Raw genomic sequence first — 21,251 nt, 5'->3', positions numbered from 1 at the left:
GAAGGGAAGGGAAGGGAAGGGAAGGGAAGGGAAGGGAAGGGAATAGAAGGGAAGGGAAGGAAAGGAAAAACTAACTGAAGGTTCTGAAAATTGAACAGCACAAAGTTTTTTACCTCTTGCAGCTTTTCACTAAGGGGAGCTGCAGACACTGCAGTCTGCTCAGTGGCTAAAACTCCAATAGAAAAACCCACCATCTTTCTGGCAAACGATGTGAGTATGTGTGCATGTCTGCATGCATGTCTTGGAACTGTACAGGTGATTTTAAATTGCACTTGATGTTTATAGCAGCACAATTCACAATTGCAAAGATGTGGAAATAACCCAAGCATCTATCAATATATGAGTGGATTAATAAAATGCGGTATATGTATACCATGGAATACTACTCAGCCACAAAACACAATGGTGATCTAGCACCTTTTGTATTATCCTGGATAGAGCTGGAGTCCATTCTACTAAGTGAAGTATCACAAGAATGGAAAAACAAGCACTACATGTACTCACCATCAAATTGGTATGAACTGATCAACACTTAAGTGCACATATAGTAGTAACATTCATCGGGTGTCGGACAGGGGGAGGGGGAGGAGGGGATGGGTATGTTCACACCTAATGAGTGTGGTGCGCACCATCTGGGGGGTGGACTTGAAGCTCTGACTCGGGTGGGACAAAGGCAATATATGCAACCTAAACATTTGTACCCCCGTGATATGCTGAAATAAAAAAAATAAAAAATAAAAAGATAATGATCTCCAATTCCATCCATGTTGCTATAAACGACAAGATTTCATTCTATTTTATGAATGAATAATATTCCATTGTGTATATATACACCACATTTTCTTTATTCATTCATTGAGGTGCACTTAGGTTGATTCCATATTTTGGCTATTGTGAATAGTGCTGTAATAAACATGGGAGTGCAGATATCTCTTCGAAAAAAATAAATTGCGCTTGAAAGAAAAGGTATTTGAAACAGACAGGGAATTATTTTTTTTCTAAAAAAAAAGTATAGTGAAGGATAACTTGCTTGACCCATAGAGTAAGACTTTTACTAAAATTATTATAATCAGAATACAGATAGTAAAACTTTTGCTAACATTGTCATAAACAGAGCAATATGGTTGAGCACAAGAATAAATAGGTCAATGGAGCAGAATTGAGAATCAAAACATAGCTCATATAGGGAACTTAATATGTCAAGGATGGCATTTAATTCCATAAAAATGAATAATATATTTAATAAATGATGTCGACATAATTGTCTATTCACCTGAAACTATACTTCCCAATACATATTCAAAAATACATTGCAGAATATTCCTGGTATCTAAAAACAAAAGAATGGATAAATAAACAGTGAAATACTACTCTGTAATAAATAGGAACAAACTCCTGCTCCTCACATATGAATGATTCTCTCAAATATAATGCTAAGCGAAAGCAACCAGATACAAAAGGTCATATTCTGTATGATTTCACTTAAATGAAGTTCTAAAAAAAATCTATGATTGAAAAAAATTATAACAGTGGTAGCCTCTAAGTGTGGGTGAGTGTGATGATTGAATGGGGATGGACAGGGTGGAGCATCGGTCCCCAGTCTTTTTGGCACCAGGGATGGGTTTCATGGAAGACAATTTTTCCATGGCCTGGTGGGAGGGGGAAGGTTTTAGGATGATTCAAGCGAATTACATTTATTGTAGAATCAAACGTCTCTGCTAATGATAATCTGTATCTGCAGCCTCTCCCCAGTGCTAGCATCACTGCCTCAGCTCCACCTCAGATCATCAGGCATTAGATTCTCAAAAGGAGCGTACAAGCTAGATCCCTCGCATGCACAGTTTACAATAAGGTGCACGCTCCTATGAGAATCTGATGCTTCTGTTGATGTGACAGGAGGCGAATCTCAGGAGGTGATGAGAGCGATGGGGAGAAGCTATAAATACAGATGAAGCTTCTTTGCTTGCTCACTCACCATTTACCTCCTGCTGTGTGGCCGGGGTCCTAACAGGCCACAGACTGGTACTGATCCGTGGTCTGGGGGTCGGGGACTACAGGGGTAGAGGAATTCCCAGTTTAATGGCCATGTTCTGCATCTTGATGAGAGTTTGAGCTACATAGTTGTATGCATTTGCTAAAATTCTGTAAATGCACATGTAAGACTTGTGCATTTCACTGTATTTTACCTTGAACAAAAAAGAACTATAAACAAATATTTAACTCCAGCTAAAGATGTGTGCTGAAGCTTTTAGGGGAGATATGATGTCTGCAACTTACTTGGAAGTGCATCAAAAAATAGATGGAGTGATGGATAAACAGATGGATAGATGGATAGTTACATGATAAAGCAAATGTAGGCAAGATATTAATTCTAGAATCTAGGTGGTAGGTATATGGCTGTTCTCTGACAAATTCTATAAAGTTCTCTGTGTGCTTAAAATTTTTTCAAAATAAAATGTTGGAAAAAATAAATAAACTTCAGGGTACTAAATATTCAAATACAGAACAAACCCCTCCCCAGTAAGATAGCACAGGAAACTTTAAAAAAATAATTTATAACCTTGGAGTGAAGAGAACTTTTAAAACAAAGCAGGAAATCCAAGAAGATGTAGAAGAATAGATAAATATTACATGAATATCAACCACTTTTCAAGCCAGAGGATATCATAAACAACATAAAAGAACAATAGATGGGGAAAAACATGAATTGTATCATGTACGGCAGGCAAAGGGATAACATCCCTAATATAAAGTGACTTCATATAAGTTTCCAAGAAACCAACAGCCAACCCAATAAAAAAAGGTAAGAACACATATAGACAATTATTAGAAGAGGAAACATGAATTCCCACAACACTGTGAAAAGACATTAATATCACTAGCAGTCGGTTGAAAATTCAAATTAAAATAAAAAAATGAGGTATCATTTTTCATTGTTGGATTAGCAAATTTTTAAAGATTGATCACCTCTAGTGCTGAGGATGCTGAAGACAGGCGCCATATATTCCTGGTGGAGTGTGAATCTTTACAAACTTTTGGAAAAGCAATCTGGCAGTAAGAATGCCTAAGAGACACACAAGAATGCTGAGGCACAGGCATAGTATGATCCCAATTTTATAGATTAAAAATTTTCAACTTTTTGAATTAAAAGGAAAATACAAAAGGAGACGCACCTAACTGTTGAAATTGATGCTTCAGGGCAGGTGTAGGTAAACCGTGGGCTGAGCCACAAACCTGGCTGGTCACTTTTTTATAGCCCATGAACTGAGGATGATGTTTATAACTTTTTAAAGGGTTACATTGTAAAAGGGTCACATAATTATCTGCATAATGTCCTTTATTTTGCTTCTTGGCCAGCAGAGCTGAAAATATTGACAAGATGGCCCTTTAAGAAAAAGTGTACCAACCCCTGTTTTGGTGGAATTGTAGTTTATTAGTTATTCTTTTCCTTGTACTTCTACGCATTATTTTGATTTTTATAATAAGCATGTATTACTTTTGCAAGTTTAAAGAAGACAGCTAGGCAGTTAAGTAGGTAGATCCATCACTTTGGATAGTGGTGGAAATGGATGTAAGAAGACAAAAGGAAGCCAGGGACACTAGTTAGGAAGACTCTGTCACAATCCAGGGACAGGTGAATGGTGCTTTGGAACAGGGTGGGTGGCAGTGGAGACGGAAGAGAGGTATAGATTTCATGGGAACTTACAGGGGTTGCTGAGAGGTCGGGCACAGATGGATGGGGAGAAATCGGGGAAAATTCCGAGGTTTTCTGTCTTTAGTTAAGTAGTGCCAGCTCCTGAGATGGAAAGACTAAGGAGGGGATATTGGAGAGTAAATCTAGAGAGCTCTATTTTGGACTTGTTAAAGTTCTAAATGGAATTGTGTGAACTAGGCAGTTGGATATAGATGATTAGAGCTCAGGATGTGGAGGGGGAGGCTGAGCAGGAAATACTAATTTAAGAGTACTCACTCATCACGTCTATGGTACTCAAAGCTACCCACCAGCTGGATCTCTGTGAACTGCCCATCATTCTGCTGCAATGAGACATAAAGGGCATTGGGATCAAGACCTGTGCCCTGCTGCAGATGCCACTGTCCACCTGTTTGGACTCCTCCAGATCATCTGTTCCAAAAGTTCTTCTTCCCACTGGCCAAGGAACTATGGCTTTGGAGTTCCTCAGAGGCTTCCTCAGAGCCTCTTCCTGAATGCTTGCTTGTCTGGACAACTTGCTGCTATTGCCTCTCCTGGATGGATGGTCCTTCTAGCATCTGGGTCCTCCACTGGAGAGATCAGTTCAGGTCCCAGTTCCCCCCAGTATGCCCTGAGCTGGTCCCCAGGGTCATGCAGCCACCTTTCACTCCTGCCATGCTTCTATCTGAGAATACCAAGAAGGACTCACCAAGGAGCTGGTGTAGGTGGGGTCTGAGGTGTCATCCTGGAGGTAGCGGGAGAGTCCAAAGTCAGACACCTTGCACACCAGGTTACTGTTGACCAGAATGTTCCTAGCAGCCAGGTCCCGGTGCACGTAGTTCATCTCAGCCAGGTACTTCATGCCAGCGGCAATGCCCCTGAGCATACCCACCAGCTGGATCACTGTGAACTGCCCGTCATTCTGCTGCAATGAGACATAAAGAGCGCTGGGATCAAGACGGGCTTCAGTGGTTAAACAGAGGCAGAGATGCTGGGGCCCTCTCCTTGTCAGCCTCCGTCAAAGCCAGGCCAAGCTGCTCACTGCTGCCCTCCTCCCTCCCCACTGCCATCCCCATCCCTCTCCTTGAACACTCTGTTCTCTTCTTGCCAAGCACTGTCAATTTCATCTCCAAATTACATCTCAAACCCATCCATTTTTATCCATCTCCACTGCCTCCATTCCAACCAAGTCACCGTCATCCATCACCTGTAACAGCCTTCCCGCACCTGCCCCTGCCCCACAATCCATTCTCTCCAACCAGAGCCATCTTTCTAAAACATAAATCAGGCCATGTCACTCCCTGGTTTAAAACTCTCTAATAGCCTCCCATTGCATTAAGGAAAATCTCCCAACTCCTTAGCATGGCCCACAAGACCCTATGGGATTAGCTGCTGCTTTGTCTTAGGCCACTGTACCCCTCTCTCCTGTGCTAGAGCCACAGTGACTGGCCACCTTTCCAGTCTTCCCAAAGACAAGTTCTTCCTGCCTTAAGGCCTTCAAGTGTACTATTCCCTCTGGTTTTTCCCCACAATCGACACCTACTTGCCTTTCAGTTTTCCCTTTAACTCTCACTTCCTTAGAGGGGACATCCCTATTACTACTCCCCCCCCTCAAATATTATTAGCACTTTCTGACTACTATCATTTACTGTATGCTCTTATTTTTCTTCTTAGCACAGAAGTTTTAATTGTGTGTATGTGTACATGCATGTGTGTATCTGTCTGTCTTCGCTGCTTGACTCCAAGCTCTTTGAGGACAAGAACCCTGTCTCTTGTGGTCACCACGGTATTATCAGTGTTGAAAACTTCAAGGTGGATAGAGAAATCTCAATAAACATAAGTTGAATGAATAACTGATACATCTCTTCCTGTTTCCAAAATCAAATATTTAAGGCACCTTCCCTGGGTGATCTCTGGGCTGTCAGCCTTCACATTGGGATAGCCACACCTACTGCATGGGGATCAGCGGGGTAGGAGAAGCTCATGCCCAGTGTCTGACACATGGAATCCCCCTAGTGAATGGGAGCTGTTGCTGCCCAACCTTGTGACAACCTGTGGTGCAGCCCTTTCTCCAATCATAGGTGGCTCACTGTTTCTTGGGTGGATGCCCTCCCTGGTTAGATGACAGACTCTTCAGCCAATGAGCCTGTGCCTTCCTCCTGCCTCCCCAAATTTCCTGGGTCTTGGCTCTGCACAAACCAGTGAAATTGGTAAAGTCTGGGCCATGCTACCAAGGACACAATTTCCCATCTAGTCCAGCCCTGCTGCACTTCAAAGGGCCAAGAGTTATGTGCTATAAGTAGAAAACAGCCCAGTCATTGGACTGCTCTGATTGCAGAAGAGGTGGGAGGAGGCAGGACACCTGGGCTCTCGTCTGTGTTAACTCTAAACACAGGCCCTGGGCAAGGCAGCCACACCCTGTTCCCTGAGAGTCCTCATGTGAAATGCAGAAAGCATAGACAGGGCGAGGAGTGCCATTCACTGAGCATCTACTGTATGCGAGATGTTACACGATGAACTAATGTAATTTATCTCACTTAAACATGTGAGATTATGTCATTTATGCATATGCTCCTGCAAAAGCATTTTCTGTGCAAAAATAAGTAAGGAAAAATAAAATACCTGTTGCAAAAATACTCTGTTTATTAGTGAAAACACCGTCAAAAAGTCTAACAATGATAGCATGAATTGTTGAAAGCTGTTTCTCATGCAAGATTGCAAGCCCGGATCCATGTTCCAGGGGTTATGACCCCTGATCAGTTCAAGGAATGGAACAACCTGACTCTCCCTTCTCCTTCTGGAGAATCCTGCCAGAGGGAGGGTCCCCAAACACATGGGGTTTGACATGCTCCACGTCCCAGGCTGTTTCTAACTCAAAACTGTAACCACCTCCCACTCTGCCCAGGAGATTGGATGGATGATTCCTCCATAACATTTTCTTCTAAGCAGCTCCAGAAGAAAGTGCAGAGCTGCTTTTTGGAAACTCCAACTGGTTTTCAGCACATGTTGCCCATCTGTGAGAGCTGGATGTGCAGTGAGTGATGCAAATCCTTCTTCTCACTAATGCACTTTAATCAACACCTTCTCAAGAAGTTGGCCAGGCTGTTGCCAGCACCATGCGCTTTCTCCAAGTAGGTCTCTGGGGATTTGCCTCCTCAGAAAGTTGTCATGCAACTTCTGTATATTACAAAAAATGTATCTCAGCTGCAAGTCACGTAGGTTGTATTTTTTCAATTAGGTTTGTTATTTCCTCTCTGTAAGTGTAGACAAAAATGTGGGTGTCTACACTTATAGAATGTCTCCCTAAAAGATCTGGCATTTGAGGAGCACATTGGTGGTGGCAGAAAACAACTTTGAGAAGAGCAATGTTGAAAGTGCACGCAGCAATGTGTCTATGTTTCTGCTTTAAGTCACTTAAGTTCTCCTGGAGCTACTTTATTATATGATTAGTTTCAAAGTTTAGATCAGTCATCTTTAAAGTTTCTTGAGTCAACAAAGACCAAGAAGTGGTTAAAGGCCCAGGCTGTGGAGCCAAGAGAGATCCAGTTTGGATCCAGGCTCTGCTGCTCACTGGCTGTGTGAGCTTGGGCAAGTGATTTAACCTCCGGAGCAGTGATTTCCACATCTGTAAAATAAGAACATAGTGTCCATTCTTCATACAGTTCTGGTGAGGTTAAATGAGATAATACATGTGAAAGGGCTTAGCTCACTGTCCTGTGGATACTAAGATGGCAGAAACGAACCCTGCTACAATTAGCAAGGCCTTAGTAATATCTCACAAATTAGTGCCCCTCTGTACCTCAGATGTGCTATGAGAGAGACTGAGGACACCTCGTGTCAGAACTCTGGGTTCCTCATGGCTTCCTGGTGTATGGGAGAGACATCCTGAGATCACTGCCCTTGGGGAGCCCAGTTCGCAGTGCATTCTGAGCTCAGCAGGTAACAGGTAGACACCTGTAATTACAGTAGATGATTGAGACCTAATGATGCAGGCCTAAAGATTTCACCAATTAATCAACAATGATTTCTAATACCCAACTTTTGAATGGCAAGTCATACTTCATAGAATATGTTTGGATCCTTAAAACTGGTCCTGTGAAGTAGGCAAGGCAGGCAATATTATATTTTTTTCATAGACAAGGTCCATAAAGGAGGTCCAGAATGCTTATGTGATCAACCTTAAATCATTCTGTGTGGTTTTGAGTTATAATGGTAACCCACATCTGGAATGGCAAATTGCTTCTCCACTGCTGGTCTATCTCTGATCAGCTGGTACTGGCTACCTCAAATACTGTGTGGAGGAGAAGGCTGTGTATCAGCTTCTCAGGGAGAAGAGCCATGATTGATTAATGATGCTACACTTATCTGTGTCTTCTAACTCCTGTCCAGTCCTTTTCCACTGGAATATGCTGACTCTGCAGTGGGCAATGCGTTTTCTTTAGGACCTGCAGAGAAACCACATATCAAGACAGGCAGGATTGTGTCTGCTGAATTCACAATCTTGGTGAAACCTAAAGATATAAACAGATTAAGACTTTTCCGATATGTTTAACTGTTTGATGCTCAGTTGATTGGTATAACTCCCCAAGAAGAACTTCCAGAGGTATGAACAGCAGCATACAAAGATAAACAAGACAGAAAACACAAGCAAACAACTTACGTCTTAGTGACTTTGGGAAAGAACCTGGCTCCATGCTGAGCACATGGTAAAAACATAGTGCAGAGAAGAAATACTGACCTAAGTGAAGTGATTTACACTTTCTTCCCTTCACGAAATGCTTTCTGCTAAAATTGCTTTTCTGCAAATGCACTGAAGCCACTTGCTGGCCCTTACATTAGACAGGAAGGATTTAGGTATTTCAACTTTCATTGACAAATCCACTTTAGGAAATGAAACCCTTATTTGATTTGTTTGAAGAAAAGGAATCATAGATTTTTTTTTTAACTGAAAGGAACCTTTCAAGCTCATCCAGCTCAATGCCTTTAGTTTATAGATTAGGAAATTGAGTTAACAGATTTGCTCAAGGCCACGGGGTGACTCACAGCAGAAGCGAACGGAGAACCACGGTCTCAGGACTTCCAATCTGGGTTCTCTTCCTGACATCTGGGCTGCTGTGTTCCAGTTTGGGCCCATGCATGGGCTTCCCTGAGGAGAACTGCCCCTATTGGACATTACTCGGTGGCTTCCAAGGGTCTTCTAGTTACGGCCGTCTGCTAACCAAACAGCAGCAACCCCAAGGCCACGATTAGGCAAGAAGGCTTTACGGAGCACACTGGGCATCTTTAGCTAAGGTATGGGACAGTGATCAGGGCTTCAGAAATTGTTCCTGCGATTAGGGAGAGCCACCCGATTGAATCCCTTGGATTTGAGGGCCAAGAAGGAAATATTTAATTATGAATTTGTATGCTGTATAATTCACGGCTCAGTCATTCTTAAAAATGCTAACAATGAACCATCTACTGAATGTGTGGTTAAAGAATAATGGAGTTTCCAATCCTTCTAGAGTGTGAGGGTTTCTAAGTCCTGCAATGGGATAGGAACAGTGAGTGGACTCTGAGAAGCTGTGTCCAATGTGCTGACTGGATCCCCAGTGCCCAGAGCCTCTCAGACCCTGACCCAGGGCCAGAGCTGCAGCAACTCTCCAAAAGGAGGAGTTGGAAGGGAGGAAACAGCTGCAAAAATAGAGGACTAACCCTTTTCCTTTCTTCTCTGAGTAGCAATCCTAAAATTATCCTACTTCCCAGAAGATGGACCCTGTAGAACTGAACCGATGACCTATTTTTCGATTTTATCAAGCAGCAGATACATCAATTAATGTTGCTATGCTCCAGGGTTCGGTAGTAAGGCTGAAATTAGATTTATAGATTACCTGCTTCCATGCCGTGCGAGGAGTCAGAAACGCTTCACTTCTCCTCTCCCCTCCTGGCACTGCATGCCCGCACCACTCCTGTCTTGCCCTGCCCTCCCCGGTTTCCTGTGCTCCTCTCCTGCCCCTAGGTTTTCTCCCACTGCAAGCCCGGCCTGTCATCATGAGAAACGCTGGTTTCCAACATGCCTCCGTGACCTGGGCCCCAAATGGAAATAGGCCCTGGGAGGAGCAGGGGTGCAGGGTTTTGACTTTCTGCAGGTTCCTAAGAATAAATCTCCCTGTTCCCCTACATGTTCCAGAAACAGCATCTGAGCACAGTCCCCAAATCATGTAGTGTCTTTCAGTGAAGTCCACTCAGGTGCCTGGTAGGAAATAACTGACTCCTGAACGGGTCTTGAGGCTGATTCCAGAAAATACTTTTTCTTCTCACATTGCTTTCTCTTCATGTTTATTTGGCTGTCTTCATGAGATCTCTGATCACAAATGAATGACCCCAGGAAAGCACAGACCCTGCCTTGCACTGACATGAGGGGTGTGGCTACAAGGACCGTTAATGAGAGATCCTATACACAAAGAATGACTAGACCTATCCTGCCATTCTCTAATGTTTTTGTTCATATTTTTCATTCAACAACCATTTACCAGGTGCTTACTGTGCTGGGTACTGGGTGCTGGGTTTCAAAATACAAGGCTCACCCTCAAGGAGGCTGCTCCAGGCAAAGTACATGGGCCTCATAATCTGCATCAGTTGTCTCTGGAAAAACAAAAGTCACTACTGCCTAATGACCCAGACTAGGTGAATAGTGTGTGCTTGCCCTGCAAAGGTGCCTTAAGTGCTATGCTTCTACACAAATCCTCCAGCTACCCCTCCACTGCTGCCCCCAGGTCCTGCTTCTGAGTGCTGGAGTTACCACACAGTTGCCAACAGATTACCAAATAAGTCCACTCTTACTCTGGCCTTCAAACAAGCTGTTCCATCACCCTACCTGCCTGCTCCCCAACCTGGCGGGCATATTCCCCATTCTCTAATATCAGATAAATTCTCCTCTTCTTTGAAGATTCCTTGCCTTCCCCAGGAAGATATAAGTTCTTCTTTGCTTATGATGCCTCTGTAATCCACTCACGGAAACAAAAAGTATAAGATAGTCAAGTGATTGCTAGAAATTTTGGGCACTCAGGTCTTCTGGGACAGGGGACTACATCTGTGGCAGGTTCTATTCCATAAGATGGACATAACAAGCTCTCCCATCTCTTATGTGTGAGAAGACATTGGGTTGATGTCCCTCCATCAAAATACAGGGCCTATTTTCTCCTCTTGAGTCTGGGTGGGCTTGTCACTTTGTTGAAAGTGACATTATGTGACTTCTGAGGCCAGGTTACAAAGGTGATATAGCTTCCCCTTTCTCCTGTATGCTTGTTCTTGGGACGCAGCTTGCTGTAAGGATGCCCAAGCAGGTCCCACGGAAAGGAGCCAGCTGACACTCAGCATCAACTGCCCAGTATTTGAGCAAAGCAGCCTTTGAAGATTTCAAGCCTCAGCCTTTGGGCCATTCCAGCTGAGTGTACCTGAGGCGTACCTCTCGTACATCTCTCCACATGGAACAGCGGTGTCCCTAACAAACGCTTCCCAAATTGTAGATTCATGAGCAAAATAAATTGCTGTTGTTTTATAAGCCACTAAAGTCTTGGGGGTGATTTGTCACATAGGCTTAGAGCAAGATTTCTTTCATCTCTGCAGGCCCAGCAACCAGCACAGCTCCTGGCCAGAGTGGTGACCCATCAACATTTCAGTGACTGACCTATAGGAATTGCCCTTTGATCTGCAGCCACAGCTATTATCTGGTTGCTTCGGTGATGGTTATGTGTGTAGCTTGCTTCTGGATGTCACTCTGAAGTCTTTGCTTAGAAGGCTCTGCCCTTCTTTGATGCTGCCCATTGGACCCTCTGCTCTTGGGCTCCCCAGCCAACCCCAGCTGAGCCTCTTGGTCACTGGCAGGTCCCACTTCCTAGCCTATGTTGTCAGCTCCCACTCCCCAAACATCAGCATCCTGGCCATCCTCGCTCACCCCTTTTCTGAGTGGCTCTGTGATCTCCTACAGAAACAAAAGTGGCTCCATTGTGGGCCTGCTCCATTTGGGGCATGTTCTGACAGTGGTCTTTTATGGATCTCCCAGCCAAAGGCCCTCAGCTACTCCCCACCTCTGCTGCAGGTTGGTTAGGAGTCTTCATCAAGCCCGGAAAAGAACCAGGAATACTTATTACACAGTCTTCCCCCTCCCTGCTAAGAAGTGCCTCCTCAGAGGGCAGGTGGCTGGGACGTCAGAAAAGAGGAGCCTATTTTATCTGCAAATGAAGAGAGCTGGCTGGCAGGTGGCTGTGCTGGTGTCTGCATGAATCACACAGGGCTATGTAGCAGCCAGAAGTTTCTTCAATCTCTGTGATTCATGCAGATGCCAATGGCCACTCTTTGCCCCTCTCTATTCATTTTATCCATCCTGCAAGCATTTATCAAGTCTCTATTCTATGCTGTCCTCCTCCAGAGGAGCCCATAAGCTCTACTTTGTTCTCTTCTTTTAGCAACAAATCTCTGCTAAGATCTCCAACACCCATTCACATTTGATCAGGTGATTCCTGAACGGTGGGTTGTCCTCACGGGACCCTTCTCCCCAGCCACTGTCCACCATTCCCCAGAGCTGCCCTTACCCTGAGGAAAGAGTCCAGAGCCCCGTTCTCCATGAACTCGGTGACGATCATGACGGGCCGGCTCTTGGTGACCACGCCTTCCAGGCGGATGATGTTCGGGTGGTCGAACTGGCCCATGATGCTCGCCTCACTCAGGAAGTCCCGGCGCTGCTTCTCCGAGTAGCCTGCCTTCAGGGTCTTGATAGCCACAGAGATCTCCCTCTTGCCCGGCAGTTTCAAACGCCCCTTGTACACCTCTCCAAACTCTCCTGCAACGGCAAAGAATGCCATTATTATGCTCTTCCTTCTCAGTCCGTGGAACAGTGAGGGACGGCATCTTATCAAGAACAATGGAGCTCAAAGTGGAATTGTGATTAAAGTGGCAGAAATTGAAATGGCGTTCTCTCATTGTAACTACAATGTCTTGGCTCTAACGGGTTCATGGCAAACACAAATGGAATACTAGAATACATTCCTTACCTTGGTTCTTAGGAATAGTTTGGGTAACTTAAGTGGAATTTCAGAATATATATAAGTTTGTTTTTCCCCACATTTAATTTTTCATTTGTGTCCTGGCTGAGATAATTGAAATGAAACGGTCAGTATCATTTTGGCAGTATCGTAATTTATGTTTACCAGAGCCTGGTGCAAGAGCACTCAGGGGACAGTGGCATGATCAGATACTTTGGCCCTCTGAATGAGATGTGTGCTGTTTATGTTCCTGCATGGCTGGGAAAGCATTTGTGTGTATTGGGTGCCCTAGGAAACAAATGCTGAGGAGTCAGGAAGGGAAGAGGTTTGCCTGTGAAAGATAAAAGGGGAGGGAAGCAGGATTGGGCAGGAGGAGACCCAGATCGCCAGGCAGACCCAGCCAGTGCAGACCTGACGAAGTCTCAGCCAAGCCAGTGTTAGCTCCAGAGCAAAGAGCTCCCCTTCTAGAAACAGCCAGGCCCTAACACCCCCACCATGCTCAGTCACTGGCTGGGCCTCTGCAGAAAGCTGAGGCAGACCTGAAAGTGCTACAGCTGGAGGCTGTCAGCTAACTGCACTCCTGGCAGCAGAACGGCAAGTTACTTCTCCAAGCGGGCGCGAGCTGCACACCTCCATTGGTGCTACTGCATTTAAACATTTTCACAGTAAAGTCACCAAGAGTAAAAACAATTCTGGTGACACTATTTCATAACTGCCTAAAAAAAAAAATATCTGTTGAATCCTGTTTAATCTGCTTTCAAAAGTTATTTTATGATTTAACTTGGCTTTGTAACTTCCAGTTCTTTCATGTGAATCAGTTAAGTATCTACTTGTAAGTGCAGCACGGAATGTGTGTCAAAGGCCTGACAGGAGAAACACGATTTTCTGCTGGGAAAACTTTCTTTTTCACTTTCAGCTTCTGGAAGAAAATGATGGAGCAAACTGTGAGCAATCAGATAAATTACTGGCCACATTAGAAAGACAAGTTAACACTGCTTCTGTGATTTGGTTGTGAGTTCCTTTTGTTTTCTGCTGCAAAAAAATTGGAAGGAAGCTGCATGAAAGGACTTCCATATGAAACTGCTTCAGAGTCAACAGACCTCGACAGAACCTGAGGCTGGAGTAGAGGGTGGCTTAAGAACCATAGGAAGATTTCAACATGGACCTTATACTTAGATAGACATCATTTGTAACATTGCTTTTTTTTTTTTTGCCAAGGCTGGACTTGAACTCTTGGGCTCAAGTGATCCTCCCACCTTAGCCTCCCAAGTACCTGGGACTATAGGTGTGTGCCACTGCTCCTGGATGGAACCTTGGGTTTGACATTGGCTCACATGCTGCTTTGGTAAACTGCTTGAGTTCAGACTGAGCCTCATTCACGTCTGTAGCTTGAACCTCCAGAGTAGTGCCTGGTACGTGGCAGGCATGCCAATAAAAGTTGGGGTATCATGTTATTATCTGTTTGCTTTTGCCTTGCTCACTCTTGGGTTATAAACTGCTGGAGGTTCTATCCCTGCTTCATCTAAAAAAAAGTAGAAGTACCAGTATTTAAATTTATAAGTGAAAAATGTTTATTGCAGCATCACTTTCTATAGACAAACACCACATGACCATAACCAGGGGAATGGCTGAAAAACACATCTGTCTTCTGAAATGCCATGAGCTATTGAAAATGAATAGATGCGTGATATGTATTCACTTCAAAAAATGCCCACATTATATTGTTAAGTGAAGAAGAGAAGGAAAGCAAGTTATAGCATGTGATATGCTGTATGTGCCCATGTAGGGTGTGTGTGTGTGTGTGTGTATGCAAAAGAAAAATAATGGAAAAATACATATCAAATTCGTATTTAAGTTCAAATTATATTTAAAAATGTTTACACTAGGAGGGTGGGATGGGAGAAGGAAGGAGAGTTAGTAAACTTAATTAAGTTACTTTATGTTGTTTGAATTGTTATAATAAACATTACTTTGGTAGTTAAAATGAGTAAAATTTGAAGAAAAGTATTAGGCACTAGGGACCTCTCACATATATGTGTATTTATATGCATTATATATGTGTCTATATATGTTGCATGTATATATATTGTGTATACATATGGAATCCATCCCTCTGACACCTTGACCTAGTAGATGTGCAATAACTATGAGCTGAATGAATACAAACTGAATATTTGATAAGTACACTAATTGAAGAATATTGATTAGTATTTCTTCCTTGTTTCCAGAATAATGAATCCTATCTTCTTTTAGGGAAAAGCCATAGTTGATAGTTGAGGGAGTGTGCATGCTAATATTTCCTCTTGAAGGAGACAGTACACAAATATTTATTTATTGACCACCTACTATATGCCGGGCACTGTACTACATATTTTGTGCACTTTATCTCATTCAATCCACACAATACTCCTGTGAGTTGGGTATTATTATGCCCATTTTGCTAATATGGAAACTGAGGCACAAGGAAAACGTGCCCTAACCACATCACTGTGAGTGAGAGCCAGAGTTGTCATCCATGCCCCCATGTCTTTTCCTGCCATACTGCCTTTAGATAGCTGTGCCTCGGTTAGCACTGCACAGAGAACACAGTATGGGGCTATGAAGCTATAGTTCAGAGCCCATCATGCCCTAACTGTGGAGGCCAAATAGTTAATATATAGTGACTATCACAGCAACTCAGCATCCAGGTAAAAGCAAAAGAAGTGGTACTGTTTTATAGGGAGATATTATTCATCTACGGCTGCTGCCTGGGAGCTGGGTAGGATCAGAATATTTAGGACTCAGAATACTTTTCAATTTCTACACATGAATTTGCAGAGTTTGGAAAGTACTTTAAGTGAATCTGATGTCCCCTATAATATGCAAACACCCCACCTGAGAACTTCTATTCTACACTAGTGTTTCTCAAAGTTGGCTACCCACTGCAGTCACCTAGAGAGCCCTACAGAGTACAGAGGCCTGGGTACCACCTCCGGAGACTCTGACTGATTGGTCTGGGTGCAGCCTGGGCATTGGCATATTTAAAAGCTGCGCATAGGATTAGCTATATAATTTGCACAGCCTGATGTGAGATAAAAATGCAGGACTTCTCATCCAAAATTATTGAGAATTTCAAGACTGTGACATCAGAGCATTAAATTAAGCACAGGTCCTTCTGTATGTGGGGCCCTGTGCAACTGCACTGGTCATGGGCCTCTGGGGCCAGACCTGGCTGCCCAGGTGACTCTGATGTGTAGCCACAGCTGAGAGCCACAGGCTAAACCATCCAGGCATATTTCAAACAATTAGTGAACCCCCAAAAGCCCAAGAGTACCTAAAATTTATCTTTACACCTTTGAATACTTTTGAAAGCAGAGCTGGCATACAGGCTGCCTTATACTGCACAGGCCTGGCACATAGTGTGAACCTGATAGATGTGAGTGGAAAGAAAGAAGAAAAGAAGGAAAGAAGGAATGGTATGCCTACATAGAACAGTGTGGATCAAATTACTTTCCTAATTGATGAATGTTATTTCATTGTTTAATCCTTGTGGCTGATTGGTCTTCAAGTGCAGTGCTCCTAATACTTTAGCTGTAAACTGCATCCTCTGTAGAAGCCTCATCATACAGCTTTTAAAAATTATAAAATAAACACATGCTCTCCTTGGGTGTGATGGGCTTTGTGATTGGTTACTTTGGTGGTCATGGTGTCCTGCTCTCAGAAATCTGCTCTGCCAAGACTTCAAGATGGGGATTCTGTAAAAAGAGCTCCTTTCCTGTCTGGCAAAGAAAGGACTTCATATTCTCCGAGACAGGAAGTTTTCGAAGTGCCAGCTACAAAGGATGTCACTTAATACCTAATCCTTGCTCGGAGATTGTGTTCGTCCTGGTAATTAAGTGGCCCTTGAATACAGTTGGGAGGGAAACTGGTAATGAGCAGAGGAAGAAGCATCACGTCTACTCCCAAACCACACCTGAGTCATCCTACGTGGGCGGCCCCTTGCCTTCTCCAGGACTTAGCTTTCTCATTGTTCCACAATAAAAAGAAGTGATAAACCATCCTGCCTTCCCAGCAGGTGTTGAGAGAAGTCTAGGAGAAAGTATTTTGTCGACTACAAACTGTTCAAAACACATAAGGGTGGTGATTAAAAAAAAAGACAAAACAGAGGTAAGGAGTGAGAAGGGCAGTGTAAATTGGAGGTGGGGCCCTACTGGAAGAGAAAAGGGAGTAATAGTAGGTTTTTGGAACCTTATAAGCCTTAAGGATGACTGATGCAAGACATACCAGAGCTTGTTGCCAGGGGTCATGGTCCCCCTGCCAGGTGCCTGGGCATGGAAGGTGTCCCCACATAAGTCTGGGACTCTAAGGTCTGGGATCTCTGGCCCTTTGGCATGCCACAGCCTCGTAGGGAGGTGGGAGTCGGTAGGTGTACTGCCATTATTACTAACAAACAGAAAATAAAGACCCTGTGTAGCTTGCAATCTAAGAAACTGCTGTTACCTGTGCTCTTGACTTCAGGGACATATAGTATCTTCAAGGAACTATTTTTGCTTTTTGATAATTTTCCTATAATTAAGGCCAGAACTTGATGTCTGTGCTTTAATTTGCCATAATCTGAACTCTAAAGAGCTTCCTTTTATATGAACTCCAAATCATGACCATAATTTTTTTCATTTTTTATTGAAAATTTACAATACCTAAAAAAATACTTTAGATGAATCTAGAATTAACATTATATTTAAAATAGATGCTTATCGAAAATGATTCTGTGGGGTAGTGGTCGTGTTAATTCTCTTTATGCAGATCTTTCACCAACAGTAAATGCAGCCAGCCTCATTTTGATCTGGCTGGACCGTGGCTGGCATACATCTTTGCAGCTGACCCTGGGTCCCCTCCTATAGCCAAACTTCTACTTGGTTAGGACCCAGATACAGCTTCAGGCCAGTCTGGTGGCCAATGGCCCTCAACAGTGGTTCTCAAAGTGCAGGTTCTTGCCCAGGAGCATCAGTATCGCCTAGAAATGCATATTCTCAAGCCCCACCTAGACCTACGGCTCAGAAGCTCAGTAAGTGGGGTCATGTGACCTAGGTGTTAACATGCCTCCATCTGAGATTGATGCCTGACTCACAAGTTTGAGAACCTCAAGGCTGTCAGCCGAGGGTAATTTAACCAGTTCCTGTAAGCGTCCTCCCAGAAAATTGCTGAAATTATTCCCTACAAGTTTCAGCTTCTTGCCAATTCCTCTTTCCTATTTTCCTCGACAAAATGTGGAAGAGAGAAAAAGTGGCTCAGCAGCATTAAATGCCTCAACTATTATATATAAAATCAAAAGAAAAGAATTTTCAATTTTTGAAAATGAAACATCCACCTGCCAGCAGGTATTTCAAGCAGTAGCTGTTGGTCATGTGCAGCTCGAATCTACACACAACTGTACATTTTTTTTTTAGCAGCATTTTGAAGTCACAAACTGCCTTGAGGGGAAAAAAGGAAGGCAGAGCTTCTAGTCATTAATTCAAGCTTACACCAGAAATAAAATTTTTAAAGCATAAATTTAAATTCAGTTTTAAAGTATGATTTCCGGCAAGTTTTAACACACTAGCCTAGGCAGGATAACTAGGTTATGGCTAAACCAGGGATAGTAGAACCGTGGTTTGCATTCCACCACCTCCTGATCCTGCCCGGAGGACAGACATTACTAATTGATCACAACCATCTTCATCCTTTCAGCACAGTTCCTCAGATACCCTTACCAGGCTACTGGAGGTGGCACATGAGATGGAACCTACCTGACAGCCATGGTATCTACAATACCTAATACCCAGATGGTGAGGGCAAAATGGTTTTCTCTTTTCTTGTAGCTTTTTGTGGTTCTTAGATAACTGCCTACCTATATATCGCATATGTGTATATACACACGCATATATTTTGTGTATATAATGAGCTTATTTTCATAACATAAGAAATCACATATAATTAAAAATGCTAAATGTCTCAGTCCTTATGTTTTCCTTCTTAAGGCAGAAAACTGGTCACACTTAGCAGAAGAGAACCAGAAGATGGAACCAGGGTATTTTATGAAGAACATGTTCTCTCCAGGGAGTGTGGGATGGTCTTTGCAGCATCATCATATGCAGATAATGAATTCTAGGGGCAGTATCATAATTCCCAGAAAAGAGGTCTGGGAATGCCAAACAGCTAGACAGAGTTTGCCTTCAGAAGCAACACCTTGTGTATTGAGCTGCTCTTTTCCCCAGCAACCGAGGTGGCAGCTAGCGTGGGTTACACTCACCAGATCTAGATCAGCTCTAACTGGGTTAAATACTATCTGTATCATGAACTCAGCTGGCAGCACAGCCTTCAGCAAGCCATCCTCTTAATGTTGATTTCCTCACCAGTTACAAGAAAATACACATACATTAACTCACAGGGCTGTTAGGAGGGTTAAATGAAGCAATGCTTGTGATGTATGTAGGGTAGTGTCACATAAATGGTGAGTGTTCAAGACATGCTAGCTGCTTTAATTATAATTCCTTGGGACATTTCTATGATTTCTTCTCCTAGAAACCGTTCCTGCTGTGACTCTTACCCAGTATGGAGCCCATTTTCACTCTGAATGACCCCAGGAGAGTCAGATTCTCAGGTGACCTTTCTGCCAAATCATCCCCAAGGAAACCCATCCTCTTCTTCAAAGAGAGATGTGCTGGCCCTTTGCTGGCCTCACATGAGTAACCCCATCCCCATCCATACATATCACACATTCCCTCACTCCACTGTTCTCAGGCTACTCACAGCAATCTTCCTTCTCTCGACAAGCCAGTGCATATTTGTCAGTTAAAACACAATTGGCATATCCTCTCCTGGATAACAACTTCTGGTCACACTGTTACCTACATATTTATGCACTTGACAGTCATGCTCAGGCTGCAGCATACAGTTATATGGGTTGCACACTGCACAACTCAGGAGTGCCATTCATGCTGCAGAGCCCAGTTATACATGGTATCCCTGGTTTATGCTCTGAGCAAGTCTACTGATTAAACTGATCAGAATTAACCAATGCACTGAGTTGACCTATGAGACGACTCATATTAGTCAGACTCATGGTAACAATGAGCTGATATTTCTCAAAGACACCAGGGTGGCCTGCTTCCCTCTCTAAAGAGACTTCAATTACCCCCATTATCTGCAGGGAGAAGAGAAAGGCTTGGCTTTCCTTACTCTGGTGGTCTGCTTTCAGAGCACCAAACCACTCATGATCTCACTCCACCTCTCCAGTCTCTCTTCATTCTCCCAAACTCTACCTGCTTGTCCAAATTTTTATCTCCTGCCATGTTTTCCCCCCAAAGACCTACTTTTATTCACCATATACAACAAATATTTAATTGAGCACCTAGGTGCTATGCACTAGGCCAGGTACCAGAATAAAAAAACACACGTTCCCTTGTTCCCATGGAACTTTGAGCCTTGTAAGGAAAGATGGACATTAGGCAAACAAGTACATAATAAATAATGATTAATTATTGTCTTCTTGGGTGTTGTCACACCTAGCTCACAATGACTGTTTTTTAATCCTTTGTTCAACATCAACAACTTTAGGAGAAACTGTGGCAACTGATGCAATTGTTCAACCTCACCAGTTCCTAGATTTTATGCCATTGGCCTTAACTCACATGCACAGCTACCACTCTCCACGCTCTGGGTGCCAGGCAGCCTTACTCTCTCTTCAAGGTGTTGAACCTGGTGGCCTCATTTCTGGCCACAACCGCTATGCCACCTCTCCCCATCAACTCCAGACACCAAGCCCACTAGTCACTCCATTGGTTTGGATACACCCAGTCTGGATAAGTTTAGTTACTTCTATGCAGCCTTCCTTCCCACCCTTGATTCCAGCATCAACCACCTCAAAACCTCTCCACACATCCAGCAAAGCCCCATAACTCGTCTCCATGCCCCCAAGGTCTTACCCACCCTTTCCCAACATCCTCTCCAACTCTGATCCAAACACAGCATTTATCAGATTCAGTTCCCCAGAACCGCATTCCTGTCACCCACCCTAGTAAGAACCTACTTTCTATGTGAAAAAATTGACACAGCGACCTCTGCATACCTAGGCCCCACCCTGATTCTCCAGACTCCGTGCTCAAACCTTACCCATAGGAAACCCCTTCCCAGCAGGCTTCTCTGCCTTGGCTCTCAGGATGTGCCATACAGCGTCAGCCCACCCAGAGGCTCCACCTCCTCAGTTCCCTCTCCCCTGACTCCTCCCCTGCCATCTCCAGGGCTACACATTCTCTGCGCCCTTCTGCTTAGCTGTCAATCACTACCCTCCTCTCACTGAGTGTCACAGTGTGTCTGTGTACTAGACAATAACCCCTGCATAGCAGAAATTGTTAGGCATCGAGTGTATTTTCCCAGCATTGACCACAGTCAGAGGCACAGAGGCAATGTTTAGGGAAGAAGGACCTTCTTGAACTCTTAACTTGATGCCTCCTGCAGCAAACACAGACTTCTCCTCTGGCTCTATATTCAGCAGGCATAGGCTGCCTGTTCTGCAGCCT

The 21,251-nt window shown here is 43.7% G+C and overlaps 1 protein-coding gene across 1 annotated transcript in view; it reads right to left on the bottom strand.

The window, feature by feature from the left end:
- EPHB1 (EPH receptor B1) overlaps window positions 1-21,251 on the bottom strand; it is a 414,960-nt gene that overhangs the window by 40,591 nt on the left and 353,118 nt on the right. Inside the window, exons 11-12 of the mRNA XM_012663531.1 lie at window positions 12,265-12,512; window positions 4,401-4,616 (exon numbers count right to left, since the gene is read on the bottom strand). Of these exons, the coding sequence (XP_012518985.1) occupies window positions 4,401-4,616; window positions 12,265-12,512 (464 nt within the window). The remainder of the gene's footprint in view (window positions 1-4,400; window positions 4,617-12,264; window positions 12,513-21,251) is intronic.

Source organism: Propithecus coquereli, unplaced genomic scaffold (assembly GCF_000956105.1).
Source record: "Propithecus coquereli isolate 6110/MARCELLA unplaced genomic scaffold, Pcoq_1.0 Scaffold12, whole genome shotgun sequence".
NCBI lineage: Eukaryota > Metazoa > Chordata > Mammalia > Primates > Indriidae > Propithecus > Propithecus coquereli.
Note: the sequence above shows the minus strand (reverse complement) of the source record. Positions and strands in the feature narration are given on the sequence as shown.